This window comes from Acanthaster planci, linkage group LG15 (assembly GCF_054643075.1).
Source record: "Acanthaster planci isolate LZ-2023a linkage group LG15, COTS_SCS, whole genome shotgun sequence".
Classification (NCBI taxonomy): Eukaryota; Metazoa; Echinodermata; class Asteroidea; order Valvatida; family Acanthasteridae; genus Acanthaster; species Acanthaster planci.
In genome coordinates, this window is record NC_141791.1 from 11,848,756 (window position 1) to 11,870,236 (window position 21,481).

General features: G+C 40.6%; 1 protein-coding gene and 1 long non-coding RNA gene across 13 annotated transcripts; one reads left to right on the top strand and one right to left on the bottom strand.

The window, feature by feature from the left end:
- The first annotated feature begins 3,065 nt into the window (after positions 1–3,065).
- Positions 3,066–6,024, top strand: LOC110981502 (uncharacterized). Of its 2 annotated transcripts, none has more exons than XR_015427853.1 (5): positions 3,066–3,144; positions 3,474–3,741; positions 4,164–4,259; positions 4,479–4,532; positions 5,021–6,024. It is a non-coding gene; the product is annotated as an uncharacterized LOC110981502 (long non-coding RNA). The 2 variants fall into 2 exon arrangements; XR_015427852.1 differs by having other exon boundaries at positions 3,067–3,227.
- Positions 6,025–8,489: 2,465 nt separating this feature from the next.
- On the bottom strand, positions 8,490–20,686 carry LOC110981523 (uncharacterized). Of its 11 annotated transcripts, none has more exons than XM_087146722.1 (14): positions 20,311–20,685; positions 19,778–19,989; positions 17,240–17,716; positions 15,930–16,133; positions 15,378–15,576; positions 13,874–14,834; positions 13,606–13,714; positions 13,122–13,276; positions 12,707–12,893; positions 12,494–12,614; positions 12,191–12,350; positions 11,522–11,797; positions 10,952–11,101; positions 8,490–9,995 (listed from the first exon to the last, which is right to left on the bottom strand). In XM_087146722.1, the coding sequence occupies exons 3-5, from the start codon at positions 17,425–17,427 to the stop codon at positions 15,525–15,527; spliced, it is 444 nt and encodes a 147-aa protein (XP_087002848.1). In that variant the 5' UTR covers positions 17,428–17,716; positions 19,778–19,989; positions 20,311–20,685; the 3' UTR covers positions 8,490–9,995; positions 10,952–11,101; positions 11,522–11,797; positions 12,191–12,350; positions 12,494–12,614; positions 12,707–12,893; positions 13,122–13,276; positions 13,606–13,714; positions 13,874–14,834; positions 15,378–15,524. The 11 variants fall into 11 exon arrangements, 10 of the variants coding, with proteins under 10 accessions (XP_087002848.1, XP_087002849.1, XP_087002854.1 ...); XM_087146723.1 differs by having other exon boundaries at positions 12,707–12,898; XM_087146728.1 differs by having other exon boundaries at positions 15,378–15,536; positions 20,311–20,675.
- Positions 20,687–21,481: the final 795 nt, after the last annotated feature.

Below are 21,481 nucleotides of genomic sequence, written 5' to 3' on the forward strand. Positions count from 1 at the left end.
TGGTTAGCAAGGCGCTGGTACGTCCTCTCACCTACCCGGGGGTGGGAGGGCGCGCGTAAGTAGGCAAGGGCACTCTCCTTCGGGAGGGCGGACCGGACAGTGGCAGATGGTGCCCCTGTGGCCACAGGGCAACTCCAGTCTGTCCAGCGATGGGCCCGTTAATTGCCGAAAGCGTGCGGGGCTGGTATCCTGGGACCTTCACGTGGTGGCCCTGTTTTCACTAACCTTACCAGGATATTCTTTTTTTTTTTTAGCATCATACAAAAGGTAAGCATGCCAGAACTCGACAATAGAATGCAGACAACTTTAATAATTTGGATGCATATCAAGAGGTTTTTTCTAAAGAATCTTTTCCTAGGAGAGAGTACAAAATCAACTTTTTAAAGTGGCATTCACAATTATATATAAATTTTAAAGCCCATGTAGCTGTCATTATGCCTTCCTGCACCACTTGCTGTTTCCAGGTTACATGGTGTCGCTGACTGAAGAAAGTTCTTTACTTCATGACAAAATTTTAAAGCCAGTTCCTTGAATCGGAAAAGCCTGACGATTGCCACTGATCATCGGCATGCAGCTTTAAACTCAAAAAGATTGCCTGAATTGAAATGCTGTTCATTTCATTCAATGCTCTTTCCCTTTTTCTTTTCTTCTAACAGGTAAATTTGATTTTTAGGGTATGTATGTCGTCACTTTCGGATGGCTCCTAAACCACAAGGGAAAATGGATGCTGGATGTCTGGAAAATCAGCAAATAGAGGCCAGGAACAAGATTACGTGTTCACGAAGGTGAGGTAACCTTTCTTGCAGCTGTCAGCATGTACAAGATCTCATGGCCAGATTGCAAGTGTCTTTAGCACAGATGAGGCATCTAAAGGAGGAGTGTGGTCCAGAAAATGTGTCTTTTAAATTTCAAAACATTTCACCATGAAATTGAATTTAGACTTTTCTGTCTTTAAATACTTGTAAAAGTCACCCATTTGTGCCACTAAGGAGTTTCTGCTTAAATTTCTCGCTTTTCTTCAGGACCTACAAATATTTGTGGAGAAATCAAATCTTGAAGTGCCTCGGGCAGTTCTTAACTCTGCCCCCTTCATTTTCCATTGTTCAACCTCGTTTTACTATTTTTAGAGGGGTGAATTGCGCTCCAAGTACCAACTGTTTCTTGGAGAAGTAATGAATGCCATTTCTTTGGTCTGATTCATTTTTCTTCCAAATCTTGTAAAAGCCCCCAAATGAAGCCTCTCCCCTCAGACAGACTGTAAAGGATTACTTAAAACGTTCAATCCAACCCTTCCCCCTAAAAAGATTTCTTGAACTGTCCTTGAATGGTCTGTCATTTCCTGCGATTGCAGCCAGTAAGTTTATTTTCCGGTTTCTGTTTCTACAGAGGATACATCATAAAAAAAGAAGCAAGCAAGCAAGAAGTCAACCAAGCCAGCAAGAAAGGCATTGGTCACTCAAGGTAAACTAACCCTTTCTTTCAGCCGTTAGCGCTCAAATTGAGCCAGTGACCACAAGACCCAGGAACTGAAGACTTCGAGTACAGTTTGCAAATGGAAACGGTCGATGGATTGCTCAGAGTGAGTCAAACTCTTTGATTTTACCTTTACGCCTCCTGTTAGTGTGTGTTGCTGAAACCACCTTGGGAGTAGGCAGCAGTGTTCATGGTGGGGAGATCTTCAGTGCAACTTTTCAAAGCAATTTGACATCGGCTTGTTTACGCGACAGAAACTTTGGACAACTTCAACTTCAACAAGCCCCTGGAAGATATTTTACAAGCTTTGATAAAATCATTTGTCTAATAATTACCCAAGAGCTTGAACTATGCCCACTTGAAGAATTCAAATTTTGCTGAAGTGTGAGTTTGTTCCATTCCATGTTTTCCAAGTTTAATTGATTTCCAGGGTGGTTCAGATAATGTATTGTCAGTGTTTTTGTTAGTGGTGGTGGTACATGTTGTGATTGTCTGTGTCAATGTTTGGTATTTGTGCTGTGTTTGTGTGGGGTTTGGTTTTTCCACAGATCATCGGCTCAAATTGAGCATGTCATCGGCTCAAATTGAGCATTTTACAAGACTACAAAAAGGACTAAGGGATCGTCTATATCCTGATGTCCTCGAGATGGGATTATGGGATCTGCTATATCCCTATATCCCCAACGGAAGACCAGCAGGACTAGGGGATCTGTTATATCCCTACGTCCACCCAGGGGCGGATCTTGAGTGGCAATGAAGGGGGAAACTCTGCTCCCTGGGGAGCATGCATGTTAGTCATCTAAAACATAGCAGGCCATCAATTAATCCTTGGCAGAGAAAAAATATACCATGATCGTCATGGTAACAGCTTTGAAATTCTTAAGGAGACATCGAAACAACAATGGTCTGTTGAAAAAAAAAAGGTAAATAGAGTAAGGTTAGGGAACTTGCCCCTGGATCTGCCCCCGCTGCAAGGCTCCACCAGCGAGGATCATATTTAGGGCATAGGTATACTTCCTCATCAGGGACTTTTTTGTTAGCAGTGAAATGAAACGTTTCACTTGTAGGGTTTTTTTCCTTTAGTTCAGTGGGATCTGTTATATCCCTCTGAGAAGTGCAAAGACTATGGGATCTCCTATATCCCTATGTCGTTAGGGCTTAGATGCGGTGCGGGATACCAATGTTAAATTGGAACTTGCTCCAATGGCGAGAAGTGCGGCAATAGTTGGAGTCCTGGGGGGTTCCAATGCGAGATGTGCGAAACCCTTGAAGGGGCTAGGCGTGAGCTCACTGTGGGCCGTCTATCCCTACCAACGTCTCCGTTAGCCGAAAAAGATGCAGGTAGTTGTGTCCCTCGCGTCGAGGGCCGCGGACCTCTTCCATAGGGGCATGGCCCTGTTATCACTGATGGTTAGCAAGGCGCTGGTACGTCCTCTCACCTACCCGGGGGTGGGAGGGCGCGCGTAAGTAGGCAAGGGCACTCTCCTTCGGGAGGGCGGACCGGACAGTGGCAGATGGTGCCCCTGTGGCCACAGGGCAACTCCAGTCTGTCCAGCGATGGGCCCGTTAATTGCCGAAAGCGTGCGGGGCTGGTATCCTGGGACCTTCACGTGGTGGCCCTGTTTTCACTAACCTTACCAGGATGTCTTCTTTCTTCAGCGTCAGATCAAAGTTGTGCAATTTAGTACTGACCTCCAAAGAGTCAATTCCAAGACAAAAGTACAAAATCCACTTCTTGAAAAAAGCACTCAAAAGTAAGAATTTAATAACAAACATAGCTGTTACCCTTTAGTACAATTTCCTGTTTCTCATATTGCATGATAACACCAACTAAAAGTTTTGTACTTTACAGCAATGTTCTGAAGCTATGCATTTCCCTAGAAAAGACCCTAAGATTGTCACTGATTATCAGAATGTAGCTATTAAAAAGAAAATTTGATGAAGTAAAAATGTGTTTCATTTTAATTAATTCTGTTTTCCTTTTTTGTGTCCTTTACCAGTTTATATGAAGAACAGGTTAGGAAGTGGCATAGCTAAGGCAGTGCTAATAAAATGGTGGGACATCCTTGCATCGGAGGGGTGGAATGTCAGGAGGAAATTGGATGCGAGGTACTCTCCTTCAGGAGGCCAGACCAGAGAGTGGCAGCGTGATGTTCCGTATTGCTGCCGATGGACCCGATGCCGAGAGCGTGTGTGGCTGGTATTCTGGGATGCTCCTGATTTGGTGACCTAAACCACACCAAGGATATATGATCTATCCGGTACATGGTAAGTGGACTTTTATGTCACAAGTGTCATGTATTTGTATTCAGGAAGTAATTGTTTAAGAAACTGGGTCTTTGTGTCAGTAATGTATGAATTTAAATAAACTTGACAGCTTGCTCTGAGAAGGTCTAAACCTCGTTGTGAATGCTCTAAACTCAAAACCTTTGATAACTTTCAGATTCAGAATGGAAATTGGCTTCTAATGCACTGGAGTGATTTTTACGGGGTGGAATTAGAAATTCTGAGTCAATGCGTTTTCTCCATGTTAATAGATTAGTTAGTGTTCTAAAATTTCTAAAATGGTGTAGCAAAGAATGAAATTGCTTCAACATAACTTCTGCATTTCTGAAGTCGACAAAAGGCATGACATCTTATCAGGATTTTAACATTTTCAAATTATGTGACCCTTTTTTGTATTCATTCAGGTCAGTCCTGGTTTTAACACCTTCCATCTTGACAGCAGATGTTACTGGAATGGGGACACGGCTGCTACCATGGCAAACCCGATAATCCTATACAAGGTAAGCAGTGTTTGGTCATCACTGAAAGGGGCACCAAACACAACACAGCACATTTCATTTCTAAGATCTTCACAGAAAATGAGAAGCAAATATTCTGAAGAGTTAATCCTGCATGATTTATTTCATAAAACTGTCCAGTAGGTTTACAAAGTTTTGAACATGAGCTGTTAATATTGCTAGATATGGTGCTAACATTGCTTGTATCTCTTTAACTTTTAGAGACTGAATGGTCAGAGGTCAGACAGCATGTAAGCTGTTCATGCTGATGAGCAGGTAACTCTTTTTTTTTCTGCAGTGAAAGCTTACATTGACTCAGTGATCTGATTGTCATGATAGAACACTGTCAGCTTCCTCCCCCCACAGTAGCACTATTACCTTTCCTTGAGTAAGAATATACTGATAAAAAACTTCGGACAGTTATTTTCCCCCAAAAATTCCATTTTGCCCCACCAACTGGATCTGGATATATATTTTTGTCTGTGCTTTGAAAATAATTTGTGAATTTGTCAATACCTATTTCCTCACTTTTCCAGTGTCAATAAATGTGCCTTTGAAAATCTGCTTGAATGAAAACAACAGATTTTTAAATACTCCTGGACAAGTTTCGTGTTTCTGAGCGGGTGCTAAAATAAGTGACCTAGTCCATACTTGTTCTTTGAAGATTCTGAATCACTGAAACTCTATTTTTTTTTCAAAGAAACCTGAAATTTGATACAAACGTCTCTTCAGTGCGATGACAAATTTTTCCTTTTCATTTCCAGAAAGCTGCCGATGTTGACTTCCAAGGACGCCGGCTGTGAGGGAGGATCTGTGATTAGGGAACACACTAGGTGATGAGCAGGCTGATGCAATGTTACCGCTTTTACGGCCTCAAAACAGTATCCAGCCTCTATTGGGCTAGAACTTTGCAGTTTGGCATATCAGTGTTATATTGTCAGTGTAAAGTTTAACAAGAAGTTGTTTGAGAGTTTTCTGGAGTAACTGTCCTGTCCATGCAGAAAACGTGGCCAACAGTTTACTTTGTTCTATTTGATAAATGAAATGAGTATTTTAATTTTGTCGGGTTATTGATATTTTTGCACTGCTTGAAACATTAAAAGTGAGTGAACTGTTTGTGCTATGTGACAGGTCTCTCTGTAGATGACACATTCTGTTTTTTCTCCTTTCTTTTTCTGAATCCATGAGGAGGATGATTGTTCTCCAGCTCAAATTCCAAACCGCTGTAGAAAATGGATGTTAGGAGAAAACTGCATTTTGCAAAACAGGAAGAGCTTTTTCTAAAGGTATCAGTGTTTAATTTTGGTTAAAATAAATGATTTATTAGGAAAAATTTTGCATTGACAGGAACCACATTATACAAACTGTATTTTATGGAATCAATTCAGACAAATATTGACCCTATTTCACATGGAATTGCAGACAAGTATCAGTATTCTCAATTACTAAAACAGTGGTGTTTTGCAACTCAGAATTCAACTCAGAATAGAGGGTCCACTTTGAACTTTGAAATATTTGAAGTGAGGGTACTTTTGTTGTAGAACGTGCCTGGATTTGACTGGAAGTGAAGTTGTCACAGGGACCAGAGAAGTTACTTTGTTAAAACCAGGACTTTGTAATTAAAAGTGGAAATAGAAAGAAAAACACAAGAATTCAAGAAACTGAGATTCACAAAACTTGCTGTTACTAGAAGAGTTTCACTCCTGGAGAGTCGACTGTAATTTCAGTGGAATTCAGTTTTAATTGAAATAAACCATAAAGAACTAAACTTGTTCTGATACCCTTCTAAATGCGTTTATTTTTTTTCTCAAGTACTTGAGAGTAATTAGGAGAAAAGTGAAATTTTGGCCAAAATTTCATTATTTTGCAAGGCTAACCCCTTGCAGATTTTTTCAAAATTTTGACCCTAGACTTTTTATTGAAATTGAGATCTAGAGGCCCCACAGATGATGAAAACAGGTTTCTTTTCATCCTAAAATGACTTCTGAATGATTTGGAGAAAAGTCCAATCTTGGCCAAAATTTCATTATTTTGCAAGGCTAACCCCTTGCAGATTTTTTCAAAATTTTAACCCTAGACTTTTTATTGAAATTGAGATCTAGAGGCCCCACAGATGATGAAAACAGGTTTCTTTTCATCCTAAAATGACTTCTGAATGATTTGGAGAAAAGTCCAATCTTGGCCAAAATTTCATTATTTTGCAAGGCTAACCCCTTGCAGATTTTTTCAAAATTTTGACCCTAGACTTTTTATTGAAATTGAGATCTAGAGGCTCCACAGATGATGAAAACAGGTTTCTTTTCATCCTAAAATGACTTCTGAATGATTTGGAGAAAAGTCCAATCTTGGCCAAAATTTCATTATTTTGCAAGGCTAACCCCTTGCAGATTTTTTCAAAATTTTAACCCTAGACTTTTTATTGAAATTGAGATCTAGAGGCCCCACAGATGATGAAAACAGGTTTCTTTTCATCCTAAAATGACTTCTGAATGATTTGGAGAAAAGTCCAATCTTGGCCAAAATTTCATTATTTTGCAAGGCTAACCCCTTGCAGATTTTTTCAAAATTTTGACCCTAGACTTTTTATTGAAATTGAGATCTAGAGGCCCCACAGATGATGAAAACATGTTTCTTTTCATCCTAAAATGACTTCTGAATGATTTGGAGAAAAGTGAAATTTTGGCCAAAATTTCATTATTTTGCAAGGCTAACCCCTTGCAGATTTTTTCAAAATTTTGACCCTAGACTTTTTATTGAAATTGAGATCTAGAGGCTCCACAGATGATGAAAACAGGTTTCTTTTGATCCTAAAATGACTTCTGAATGATTTGGAGAAAAGTGAAATTTTGGCCAAAATTTCATTATTTTGCAAGGCTAACCCCTTGCAGATTTTTTCAAAATTTTGACCCTAGACTTTTTATTGAAATTGAGATCTAGAGGCCCCACAGATGATGAAAACATGTTTCTTTTCATCCTAAAATGACTTCTGAATGATTTGGAGAAAAGTGAAATTTTGGCCAAAATTTCATTATTTTGCAAGGCTAACCCCTTGCAGATTTTTTCAAAATTTTGACCCTAGACTTTTTATTGAAATTGAGATCTAGAGGCCCCACAGATGATGAAAACAGGTTTCTTTTCATCCTAAAATGACTTCTGAATGATTTGGAGAAAAGTCCAATCTTGGCCAAAATTTCATTATTTTGCAAGGCTAACCCCTTGCAGATTTTTTCAAAATTTTGACCCTAGACTTTTTATTGAAATTGAGATCTAGAGGCTCCACAGATGATGAAAACAGGTTTCTTTTCATCCTAAAATGACTTCTGAATGATTTGGAGAAAAGTGAAATTTTGGCCAAAATTTCATTATTTTGCAAGGCTAACCCCTTGCAGATTTTTTCAAAATTTTGACCACAGACTTTTCATTGAAATTGAGATCTAGAGGCCCCACAGATGATGAAAACATGTTTCTTTTTATCCTAAAATGACTTCTGAATGATTTGGAGAAAAGTGAAATTTTGGCCAAAATTTCATTATTTTGCAAGGCTAACCCCTTGCAGATTTTTTCAAAATTTTGACCCTAGACTTTTTATTGAAATTGAGATCTAGAGGCCCCACAGATGATGAAAACATGTTTCTTTTCATCCTAAAATGACTTCTGAATGATTTGGAGAAAAGTGAAATTTTGGCCAAAATTTCATTATTTTGCAAGGCTAACCCCTTGCAGATTTTTTCAAAATTTTGACCCTAGACTTTTTATTGAAATTGAGATCTAGAGGCTCCACAGATGATGAAAACATGTTTCTTTTCATCCTAAAATGACTTCTGAATGATTTGGAGAAAAGTGAAATTTTGGCCAAAATTTCATTATTTTGCAAGGCTAACCCCTTGCAGATTTTTTCAAAAATTTTGACCCTGGACTTTTTATCAATATTAAGATCTGGAGGTCTCTTAGATACCAAAAATTATCTTTCGTTAGAGGTGTCACATGTATAAAAGAACCCTTCACCGGGCACCTGACAGCTTTGTTTGTTATACATACAAGTTCCTTGAGCAAAAGGCAGTCCAATTTCTCAAGTCACAGCTTTGTGTCATTCTGACTTGTGTCTCAGGCTACAACCACTGGTCCATTTTTGGTACTTTATTATGACACCTGCAAGAGTAATATGAGGCCAAAAATGTGGAGTATTTGGTTTCACAGGATGACGTTAGACACAGCAGGGAACTACTGTCTATGTTGAAGGTGCCCAAATTTTTTTAATGAGGCATACTGAAATATTAAACAAGCAGTAAGTTAAACTCTAATGACCGTATTGTCTTTTTCAAGTCATTTGGAAAAGATTTTCCCTGTATTCAGTTCCTGCAGGACATCCCCTTTGAGGTGATGAACACAGGTACAATTATCTGACAATTGTTACAAGGCAAACATATTAAAGACAATATCAGCAGTTTTCACAACTGTAGCATGTAAAGAATATTACGTACAATTCATCTTTACATATAGAATGCGGATACCATCAACCACTGTACTGACACATTACACGCATTAGGAATTCAAACATGCTATTTGAGCCATTTTGCAAGGTTTCGCCGAATTAGCGTGAGACTTCCTTTTGAGGGTAATGTGAAAAGGCATACACTGAAGACAATGCATATCGAGAAATTCTGAGATCCAAACATCAAAGATAGATAATGTACGTTTACGTATATTTTCTCACTTCAGTGTCTTGATACCCTTTTGAATTGAAGACTTCTCACACGAGTCAAGCAAACGTTACTGTTAAATGGACGTTTGACAACACCAGTGTGAATGAACTTGAAAAATCATTTAAAAGTCAATGTTATTAACAGGAAGCAGGATCACATGATAAATTGAAATTTATATATTCTAAATATACTTATAAAGGAAGGTTTCATAAATGTTCTTAAACTTCTGCCTTTTCATCACCAATGAAGTGTCCAAGTTATTTGTGCTGAACACAATAACTCAGACACACATCCACGTCCAAATCAAATCAGAAGAGCAGCATTAAAACAAATGCCACAGTACTTCAAATGTTTGAAAGTATTGCGATTAAAGAAGTAAAAGAAATTTCATGGAAGTGCAGGCAGAAAAAAGATTACCCAAAGATTAATTGGAAGACACATCTATATTTCAAAATCTGAAAATAACTGACTAATATTCATGGTTAGTTTCTGCTCATCTCTGTCAGCACAGTTACGGGCATTTATAGATGAAAAACGAATCAATTCAGTTTTTACCTCGGCATTGCATAGATTGAGCATAAAACCCAAGTACAACGAAAAGCTGATCTCTGCTCCACCTAAGATAATTTCAGAGAAGGAAAGAAAAAATTCACAACTAGCAAGTGGAGTTTGGCCCATCACCTTTGAGCACTGCTGCTTGAGGGCGCTATACAATGGAAAGGTATGTATAAAATGACATTGTCCAAACCTGGCTCGATCAAATCACGTGCAACAATGACTTCATCTCATGAATATTCATTTCTCTTGCCCCACCCCCCCTTACATTCTCCACTGACCCTTCAAGCCACACATTCCACCATGGGTTGGTTCTTGATGGCCACCATCTTGGCCTTGTCCACTTTGACACCAGGGGTGAAGACCACACCTCCAGGGCCAGCCAAGGATGTGTGACCCCTTAGGTCTAGGTGAATCTCCCACGCCACCTGCTGTCCCTCATTGATGGCTTGAACCACAACCGACTGACCGTGGTCACAATCTAAGGACACAAAAAATAACGAATGCCCCATTAACCAACTTTGTAACTAATTTTTCCGAACTTCATTTTCATTTCTGCTGGAAGCTGGTTCCAGAAATTCTTTCTGGGATTCGGGCTTGAAGGATTTGGAACCATGTTTTCCTTTTCAAAACCAGCGATGCTGTAATAAAATTGCTCAGATTGGCAAGGCGATATGGAGAAAGATGTATGTCTGCGAAGTTGTGTGAATGCACAATGTGCGACGAAAGCAACCACGTTGCTTAAAGCAGACTTTAAGGTCATTAGGTCAGCCCAGAGTTCTAAAACCCAATTAAAACTATACTGGGCAAATTGAAAATTAAGATTTCAAACTTTCAGAGCCGTTTTAAATAATGTTTTATTTGAACGAGACTATTTTGAGGTCACAGGTCATGCATAATGTGCATGCACGAATGTTCAAGATCCCGTGTTGATGCGATGTGTGTATACATGCAGGGGGCTCGGACCAAGCGCTTGGTTGGTCTGACGGACAAAAGCGTTATTGGGATGCAACTTTAAGACCAAGATTAAAACTGAAAAAATCCTTTATTAGAAGAATTTATTAGCGTCCATTCTCCTGAGCCAGTTTTCAAACAAACTGGCCAAGCATAAATTTATTCCCAAGGTATTTACCTTTTGATTCAAAGCAGAAACAAGTTTCAAAAACTGCAAACTGCCAATGATTTGGTTCAAAAGTTTCCCTTGAGTCCTTTATACACCCCTCTAGCTATGTTATGGTATGTTCCTCTCGTGAGTAGTCACACAAAATCTCCTTATACGGAGATTGGCTAGCAAAGGGTGCATACTGCCCGAGGTGGCACAAAGCCAGCCAGTGCTTCATCAATTGTTTTACGACCAGCCACAAGATGGGCTCTTGACCAACAGAATGGCTGAACTGTAATTAGAGTTAAGACTGGTCCCTACTGTCACATTCTTACCAGGTATGGGCAAGTCTCAGGGGCGTGTGGACCCTAGGCAGAGCAGCAATGCATCATGGTCTAGCAGGAGCTGTTTGGGGCTGACGGTGGCGCCTCCGTTGGCATCGGTCAAAAACTGAATCCCTTCATCTCCATCACGTTAATGCGATGCTAAATGACATGATCAAGCCATGGAACAAAAACACTTGTAAATAGCTGTGTCCAAGAACTTTAATTTAATTCCTATATGAATGTAATTATTCAGTCTAAAAGCACTGGACCTTTGAGGATGATATTAGCAGGCAAGAAACGTTCAGTCAAAGGATAGAAAGAGAAAATTAAGATGGAAGTTTGTAATGATTTCAGTTAAAGGCTCGTTTCTATACTTTAAAGAACTGAAGTAAACTTCACTCTTTCTTGCATAATTTGGTCGTGCAATTAAAATCTTGAATTTGGATTGCCTGTAAGTACACAAAAACTCCTACTTGTGTTAAAGTGGAGTGCTTCCAAGTAAATATTCAAGTGCCATTTTCCTCATTTTGTGAGAGAGGCACGCATGGGCTAAGAGAGGGTGAGGATTGTTATATTTACTGCCTTGCCGAGCTTCATCGTTGGTATCCCGTACATCAACAGACCACCAATCCTGTTATTCCTCTCGTACACTGTCACTTGGTGACCGGCTTTATTCAGCTGGGCCGCGGCCACTAGACCTGATGGCCCGCTCCTGACAATTGCCAAGGTTTTACCGGTGCGGAAGGTTGGGGGGCGGGGCTCCATCCAGCCTTGCTTGAAGGCATGGTCGATGATGGCATTCTCGATGTTCTTGATGGTGACTGCTGGTGCATTGATGCCCAGGACACAAGCTCCCTGGAACATTCACGAAAAATGATTACTGCATTAGTCTCTTGACTGATTTCATACCAAGGGAATGGATAAAAAAAAAATCAAGAAGATATTGATAAGAATATATTTTATGCTAACCTGAAACGGCACAGTCACAAACAGAAACAAAATCAGGTTTTCTGGAGTCCTTATAATTGATTGCATCATTTCAATGCAACTTCTACTTAGTCTTTGTGCATTCGTATGCCTTTTCCCACATATCCTCCTGAAATTCCTTTCAACATAGTGGTACAGCCCCAAATTTTTCACAAGTTCACAGCAGGTCATGACAAATTGGTGATGCCTTCATGGCATTCTTAAATAGCCACAAACAAAAATACAGCCAGGGAGAAGATTCCGTTTTGCTTGGAGTCTCACCTCACAGGGAGCAGGGCAGCCATCTCCCGCTGGATTCTGGGAAGTTGTTGGTGACCTCCAGCCTCAACCTCTGAAGACGAGGTCATTCCAGGAAGGGATGATCTTGCCACGGGGGCAGCCGGTGTGACCTTGACAGAAGGGGGTGTCACAGTCCATACATCTGCCGGGCAAAGCAAAAAAGGATGAAAAAAAAAGAGGAAAATTATCTTTTTCCCTGTACGTTGACGCTTTTCTTTCAAAAAAATTACTGCAAAATACAAGCTCTGGATGAAAAAACTGGAAAGTTGAGACTGAAATATCTACCTTTCTGCTGGGTACGTAGTTCCTTCTTTACGGCTTTGTGGTCATAGATTTCACCCCAGTCCTTCGTTTGCATTGCTCTTTCCGATAAGGTTGGCTGTTCCTCTTATATTTCACAAAACCCCTGGAAAAGAATTCAGTTTGAAGCTTATAAACTCTCTAACACAAATAACAACCACTCAAGAATCATCTTGACAGCTGAATATGTTCAAGTACTTTGTTTTGAACTTGCTCCAATCGGATACGGTCTCCTCATTGTCAATCACTTTGGGTTCTGTTTTCTTATTGGTTGGTCTCTCCAAGCTGATTTCCAGAGGTTCATTCTGATTGGTTGGACCATTCATATATCCGACTCCATTGGTCAGCCTGGCAAGGTTTTGGCTTTCATTTGAGAAGGGCATATCTGTACTGATCAGGGAAGACATAAAAAAAGTTTTAAGAAATTACAGTTAATTTAGGGTAACTTTCTTGGGAAAAAAATGAAGCAAATGAAGCAACTGCTCTATTATACTTGCAATTGGCTGAATTTTTTATACAAAGTCAATTATCAGGCTGCTCCACGAGGCGACAAAATTTCGTCTCTTTTGAAAAATTTTTTCCCCTGAATTTACACAAATTCCAAAAAGTTTACCTTGATGAAACACTACACTTCCTCATCCCAGCTGGCAAGGATCTTAGCAGCGACCTCTGACAAGATCAGCTCAACAAACTTCTGGAGATGTTCCAGGATGAAAGTAAAGTCTATTGGTTGGTAACCAGTCGAAGGGTGGACTGACTCCTCGTTTCCTGACCCGGAGAAAAAGATGAAGTTACAATTAAAAGCAACATTTGCAAATAAAACATTTTTTCAAAAAAGATGAAGTTACAATTAAAAGCAACATTTGCAAATAAAACATTTTTTCAAGTAAGATAAAAAAATTGATACAAATAAAAATTGAAAGCTCCACTGAAACGCTCCAATGACACCTAGGTCAGTTCAAGTCACATTACTTCCAAATGTAAACAAGTCCAATCAAATCGAAGGAAGAAAAATAAGACATAGTCGGGAGGTGGAGTCCATTGAGAATGGAGGAAATTCAAACCGCACAAGCCCAGTTCAATGAATAGAATTCTACCTATCAAGAACATAGGTGATTCCTCCTGACATTCCAGCGGCGAAGATACAACCAGTTGGCCCCAGAATGATAGTCCGTCCACCGGTCATGTACTCACAACCATCATTCCCTACACCCCGGAAAAAAAATGAAAAACAAAACTCCTTATTAAAAATTCAAGCCTAGATTGTTTTGTGATAACTTCATTTGTGTACAAAAACAGGTTACATAAGTAAAGAATACAATAAATTCTATTCACCACACGTCTTAAGAATCTTGCCACAGGTACCTCACACACAGCAGTTGCATCAAAGTCTCGGCCACAGAATCTCTCTGCCGCCACGTTTTCCTCTCGTTGCTCTGTACAGGCACGCTTTGCCCACGATGATGTTCTCCTCCATTTTGAAGTCAGCCAGCATGTCCTCAGGCGGACCACAGTGCCTCCTGTCAAACCCCGACAGACAGAAAGACAAAGGATGTAAATGACTGCAAATGCGGTTTGTTCTTTTCGACTTGGATGTTAGTGTCCACCTCGAGCAGCGGCTCTTCCTCACACTGGTTGGAAAATAGCTACGTCGGTAGGCAGTGTTCATTTTGCTGTTAGCGAGGTGCCCGTAATGCGTGCATCCCATAGTCGTTTGTGAGCCACACAAGTGGCAGTTCCAACCAAAGGAGCTGCCGATGCTAGAAAATTGCGCCCTCTCTTGGTCCAGCTCAGGCGTCATTCTGAAAACTGCTTGCCAGGTTTGTAAGGGAGCTGTTTAAACATTGTTTGCACTTCTGAACGCAAAGTGTACACTTACAATGGTATTTCTAATTAGAAGTGGTCTTTACTTGTGAGAGTAAAAACTTCTGTTATTAGTTGGCAAAAAGACAAGATGAGATTTTGGGGTAAAACATACAACAGCATCTTAGGACAAATTCCTTGAACCGACTTGTAAATACAGGGCAAAGCACCAAAAATTATGTACAGTCAATGCATGGAGTATTTTCTATGAAGGTTGTAAGCATAAATCACTGGATATCATAAATCATGATATTAATCAGTCAGAATATAAACAGGAATGCAAATAACGACAAAAATTAGTATGCAAGAGTTGGGGGAGGGGTGTTGGTTACCTTGGAAACATAGTCACTGGCGTCGCCCTCCAAGTTCCAAGTGCACGCCACGGGCTAGGAACGCACAGAAGCCCTGACCAGCCGATCCATGCAGCCTGATCTCAGTGGACTTATCCGGCAAACCCTAGTTTCTACAGACCAGACAGAAATTTGTTAAAATGATCAAGAAACAAGGTAAAAAAAGACACCACATGGAAGCAAGATGCATTTACCTGTTGGAAACAGCAAGGCAACAGCATGACTCTGTACAAGCAGAATGACTAACCCAATAACAAACAGGTAAGAAAATATGGGACAAAGATTGCACATAGAAATTACAAGTGCTCCTAAGTCAGTGGAAACACCTGCTAAATTTCAAATAAACTTTGAATTTAGGCCGTGTCTGAAATGGGCTTCCAGAGCTACGGCTAGGTCTATTGTCTACGCGTCTCCGTGCATTTCCAATGGAGGGAAGACCTAGACCTAGCTCTAGACAAGAGATTCGGATGCAGCCTTAGTTTCAATTTCAGAAAGCAAGGGGACTGGCAAGAGTGAGTAATTTTGTAGACAATTTATAAATTGGTCGTTTTTAAGATTAATTTCCTTGCAAACAATAATTTCAGTTTTGTCAAACTACAACTATACCAGATGTTTAAACAAAAATGACAATTTACATGAAGCCCATCCTGACTTACTTGGCGATGCGGAACCTCAGCTGCTCTGACTGGTGATCTCCATGACCAATGAAACGTGATCTTTCTTGCCATCAATAACGTAATTCAAGTTGTAAATCAACTCTGCCAAGTCCCCGATGGAGTAGATGTCATGAGGAGGAGGGGAGACTAACCCCACCCCTGGAACGGAGGAGAAAGTTTTGGCAATGTTGTCAGACACCTGGATAAAAAATACAAAACATCACTATAAAATGGGTGCCAACACAAAATCTCTCCAGGAAATCAACCTCTGAGAATAAACACTGTCATTCAAATAAGAGAACCCTTTCAAATTCATGAGGAAAATTTTCAGCTAACTTGAATGAAATTAATACCATTCATGAATTCAAGCAAGACTTTTCAAATTTCATAAGTCTCATTAAAAATACCTAATTTCTAATAAAAATTAGAAATGGAAGACAAATAAACTATTAACTCATTTCCAGATACCTTATTTTTACAAGAGAAATTAAGTGTAATATAAAAAAGTTTGTAACTTAAGGGTTGGCTAAAAGAAGCCACTGTTTTGTATACATTGTGGCCTGGTAGGTCACCTCCTTCCCTGGGCTTGGCTCCCTGTGCCATCTTGATCTCATCAGCATGAGCCAGGTAGGAGATTGCAACTCCAAACCGTCCCTTGGACGCTTGATGGCGGAGCGTACGCTGTTGCCGGGGTCGTCGCAGATGTAGCAATCTTCACACTCCCCACCCTCCCCCGTGATACTTTTACCTCCAATTCTGCAGCACGAAAAAAAAGAAAGAAAGAGTCTAATATTCATAAACATTGGCCATTTTAGGTTGACCTGTTTCTATCCAGTCTCCGATGGCATAAAGGTTTCATGCTGCAGATGAATGCGAAATTATCCTCATGCATCATCTGCAGAAAAACTTCAATAAAGTTGAAATGTGCTCACCAGCTAAAGCACCAACACCTTGGGGATGTCACAAACTTACCTCTTTGGCTTTTGCTTGAAGTCTGGGAAAAACTTTGCCCACTTTCAGGAACGAGTTGGGGGCTTTGTCGCGCAAAATGAGAAGGGTCACCTCCTTCAAAATGCGTAAGGAGCAATATTCTCAAGAATGACAATAGTGTCATTAAAGACTTTGTTGGATACACCCTTATTACAAATGCAACGTTCAAAAACTATACACTTTAAATTTGCTTGATATTTCGAACTTCTCCAAAAATTTCCTATAAAGCTTGTTCTTGACGAGGCAGACATGGAGCCACTGGCGGGTCTTGATGAGATATGGGTTGCGTCAAAAGCCAACAGGGACCTATACAAGTCAAATAGACCACTCAAAAACACTGACAAAGCTGCCCGACACGCCTTCTCATGGTGACCACTTAACTTTGGGAGAACATTCAATCCAACGGTCCAGCTTTCCTATCGGACAGAACTAGCAGTGTGTAACCCTCATTCACAGCAGTGGAACATTCACTACAGACTCTGTCGAGTGCACTGAGGTACAAGACCAGAGGAGCCTGACTCAATCAAGAAAGTGATGTCAATTGAACAATAATAGAAAGTTGAATGAAACTAGAGACTCACCAAAAGCATGAACCAATGAACAAAACCAATCTAAACTGGCTTCAATTGTTTGTTGATAAATTATGAATTTGATGAGACAAATAAAATGCAATGAGCTAGAAATAAATACCCATTCAACCGGAAATTTCTAACAAAAACCTTGAAGAGTACATTCAGCTTTCACTTTCTCTGTGTGCCTAACTTGCAAACGTCACAAGTGACAGCTAAAATTGATGGCTTTATCTTAAATCACAAAAATGCCTGAAAAAAGAAAATGTGTCAATGTCAGCTCATTCAACAACAATTATCCACCTTGCTATTTTCACTGGCCAGTGACTTGCCAGTGACCGGTGCTGGCACTGAAGCCATCTTGGTATATGTAGCTGGTGTGACAGGGATTTCCTCGTTGGTGGTCGAGCCTTGATTGGCGGCTTCTGCTGGCAGGAGTGACACTGATGGAGAGATGACCAACTCTTCAGCCACAGGGATCTCAACTCCATTCAAGACCTTATAAGATGTGGGCTGAGGAGGGATTTCAGTGCTCTGCACCAGACCGGCGAGCTGCCGATGGTCGTTGGTCTGGAGGTCACCAAGGAACTGCTCATGGGCCCTCCTGTAGTGCTTTTGCAGATTATCCCGGTGTTTGAACTGGAAAGTGCATCGATGACAGGCAAGGTATATTGGAGGCCCATGACAATCCTCTTTTGTAGAAATACCTTTTGGCGCTTCTTGCAATGAAGGAACCTGGTGGTGTCCAGGTCTTCTGGGGTAGCCATAGTCGAGCAAGGTCTGAAACAAGACACAAGAACAGAGGGATTATGGTAACCAACACTACCCTCTAATCCCTATACCTCACTGGCAATTTATGAGTTGTTCACAGTGACTGCTATTGTTTCACTGGTTACCTGCATGTACCCATCACTATGTTGGAGGGTTTCACAGAATCTTGAAAATCTGCAGGTTTTGGATTGCCCATTTTATCCTTACAAGAGTTTAGAGGGGTCTCCAACCGCTCGTCTACCGACACAATGTTATCTTTCAAATCACTCCTTTGAGTTACCTCGTCAGTACTTACTACCTCCTGACCCTGGTATTTCACTGTTTTCTGAAACAGGAAACATTTTGCCGGCTTCAGCTTCAGCTTTTCCTTCCGGAAATGGCTGAATATATGTACCTCAAGGCAGTCAATCTCTTCGGTGACTGTTTTCCCACGTACAATCACATCATCAAGGTATACCAGCAGAGTCTGCCATTGCAGCCCTGCAACTACTCGCTCCATTAATCTTTCAAATGTGGCTGGAGCATTGCTAGGTCCGAAGGGCATTACTCGTCAGTGGTATAAGCCTCCCCCACCACAAATGCAGTCTTTTGTTTTGCCTTGTTGTCAAGTTCAACTTGCCAACATCTGGAAGATAGGTCCAATGTCGAGAACCATTTTGCTCCAGACAGGGCATCTAGGGAGTCGTCTATCCTTAGAACAGGATATGCCTCTTTTATCGTAACCGAATCTAACCATCGGTAATTGATGCAAAATCTTTTCGAGCCATCTTTCTTGTTAACAAGAACCACATTTGGTGCCCAGGGGCTTTCTGCGGGTTCTATTGCTCCTCTATCCAAGAGGTTTTTCACCTGTTGGGAGATCTTTTCTTGATTGCATTCGGGTTGCCTCTACAACTGTTGCTTAATCGGTCAGACATTGCCCATATATAGTATGCTTCACGAGGTCTGTCCGACCTAGGTTGGCTTCACCCTCAGAGAAGACATCACCAAACTCAACCGCAAGTTTCTTGACCTCATTGTGGAAGTTTGGTTCCAAATTTTGAATACTTCTATCGTAAAGCTCTTTGAGATGAGGTGGGACCTCTGCTCCCAATACAGACCTTTCTGCAGACTCTGGTTCTAAATGTATGTCACTTGCTTTGACCGCTGTGAAGATGCCGGCTATGGTCTCAGAACGTAATACACGTTCACTCTTACTTGGGTTTAGTACCCTGAGTCCAAAGTGAACACGTCACGTGCACAATTAGTGTGTAAAAGGCATTAGCGAGAGAACCAGCGCGTGAACCAACACACGCGCATACTCCATTTGTTTGCATTGCACTTTCTGGTTCACAGTGACGTTACACTTCGGTCCTCTATTCTCTCAGGGATTCCTTGGGTCCATGTCTTCGTGTTTGCAATTCCATCAACTAATTTTCGGTCATTTGACCCAGACCAAACTGTACGTCCAGCAGGTCAACTAATTCCTTATATTGCAGTTGCCTGCTTTCCCGGTTACAACGTCCCACCACTTTCAGTGTCATTCCTTTTAAACTTGCTGCCAAAATACAGGTGATTGTGCAACTTCTCCAGCCATTTGCTTTTGCGCATGCTTTCCAATGTTGACGGTAATCTTTCCAAGGACTTTTCCCGTAAATCGATCCGGGATTATATTATGGTAAAAGGTAATGATTTTCCCTTTTTTCAGTTTAAAAATGGTAAATGGAAAAGCTAGCTTTATCCTGTTTTCAGATAAAAAATCAGTAAACAGTGTAGTGGAGTTCAATTTTCTTTTTTTTTCTTTTATTTCTTTTAATAGATTCAAAAACAGAAAACAGTAAAGGACAGTTTTTCCCTTTTTCCTTGTTTGGATTCACAAAAGAAAAACGGTAAAGGATAAGATTTTCCTTTTTTCCTTTAATGTACTAAAAACAGTAAATAATAAAACATTTGTTTTTCCTGTATACCATTTTCAAACAGTAATTGATTGGCCGATATGTACACACAGACCAAGGAGTATATCCTCAACTTCATGTATAGAGGGACCAAATCACTCAGAAAAAAATATCAAATATACACATCCAGTCTTACCTTTCAAGACCTGATGCTGTGTATGTTGACAATGAACCCCACCCCACAGATGTCTTTCTCCAGCAGTGGGTCGTACAGCCCCTGGGCCTTAGGGAAGCTAGGCCTGTCTGTAAGGGTGCACTGCCTGCCATGTTGACAACAGAACTCGAAGTGCTCAGTAGCTGGCAGTGGAATATTTACGGCTGCTTGGACTCCACCCTAAGCATTTAATCCTTTTCGAGACAAAAAGTAAACGAGGCGATCAAGCATGCACAATTTCACAATATAAATCAGATAGGCCTACTGAAAAAGCATGCCAACTTAAGCCTACTTAAGCCTGCTGTGGATTTTTGACAAAGGTGACAAGGTCTCCTTCTCACGTTAAAACATGGAGGTTGGAAACAACGTCACGAACGTATTCCTTACAGATTATGGCAACTTCTATTAATACCCCAGACATGCCAGACAGAAAGGCCCATGAAATGATTGAGAGAAGGAAAATCCTCACCAGAATCAATTACCATAGGCCATGCCTACAACTAGTAAGTACCTACCCAGTAAAGTCTTTCACGACTTATACCAGAGGCCCAGGGTTCTAACTTGTCTCTAGAGACAAAATTTGTGCACTCCATACGGTGATGTCATTATGGAACACGATTTTTATACGTGAGCTGGAGATATAGAACCATGTGGGTATATTTCCGACAGCACAGTATGGCTGAGCTTTAGAGACAAGCTCTCTACTATTCTGGCCACATGCTCCCACGGCGCGCTACTGCCACTAGGAGTAGGAGTAAAATGACTGTTCGCGCGACAGAAATTATAAGATTCGACGTGCCTTAGACTGCAAAATCAAGCAAATACACGCGCTCTCTAGCTTTTCACACGTGCCATGCATGCACTACGCTCCCATTGGATAAACAGACAAGTTGCGCGTTAACTTCAAGTTCCATGTAACTCTATGTGCAGTGGGCGTGGTTTAAACTGAAGTGACGTCACACTTACGAACCAGATTGTGAACCAATCAAAGCGCTTCGCATGATGATCTCGCAAATCTTTACCAATCATCGTCCCAGCACAGGCTAATAAGTAACGTGGTGTATATTTGGAAGACCGCTTCCAACTAAGGTGCTTAGGTACAGTGAACTTAATTAAGAATGAACATAATCAGTGTCATGCGCGGAGAAATTAATGGTAGCCTTACAGCTCAATACTATTTTTCTTGCACTTAAAACTGTTTGGAGCTGAGAATGAGCACAACATTTATTATTATAATTACTTGAATGACACGTGACGTACGGTTAGAAAGAATTGCAGGTACTTTAATGAAAAATGGACCTTGTAGCCTCATTTAAATTTTTCCCGCATACACTCTGTCTGAGTGTAGGGTGAAAGGAAGTTTTCTGTAAAAGTCACCGCAAGTTTTTTTCGCAAGTAGGCCTATGCATATAGATTTCAAATTTTTATCCTTATAGATTCCTGGTCTTGTGTAAGGTTGGAGGCCCGTTGATTCATTAAAGGCCTACAATTTGAATCGAAAAAAATCACATTTTTCGTGCGGTAAATCGTAGCTAGTCATTGGACAAACGCCATTTCAAATTGAGTATACTAAGCGATGTATGTCACGTATTAGTACGATGCCCATTCGCGCACACTTGTTTCACATACAAAGTGTGGACATTCCTTTGTTTTCCTGTGGTTAACTTACTTGAGGAAAATGCTCCT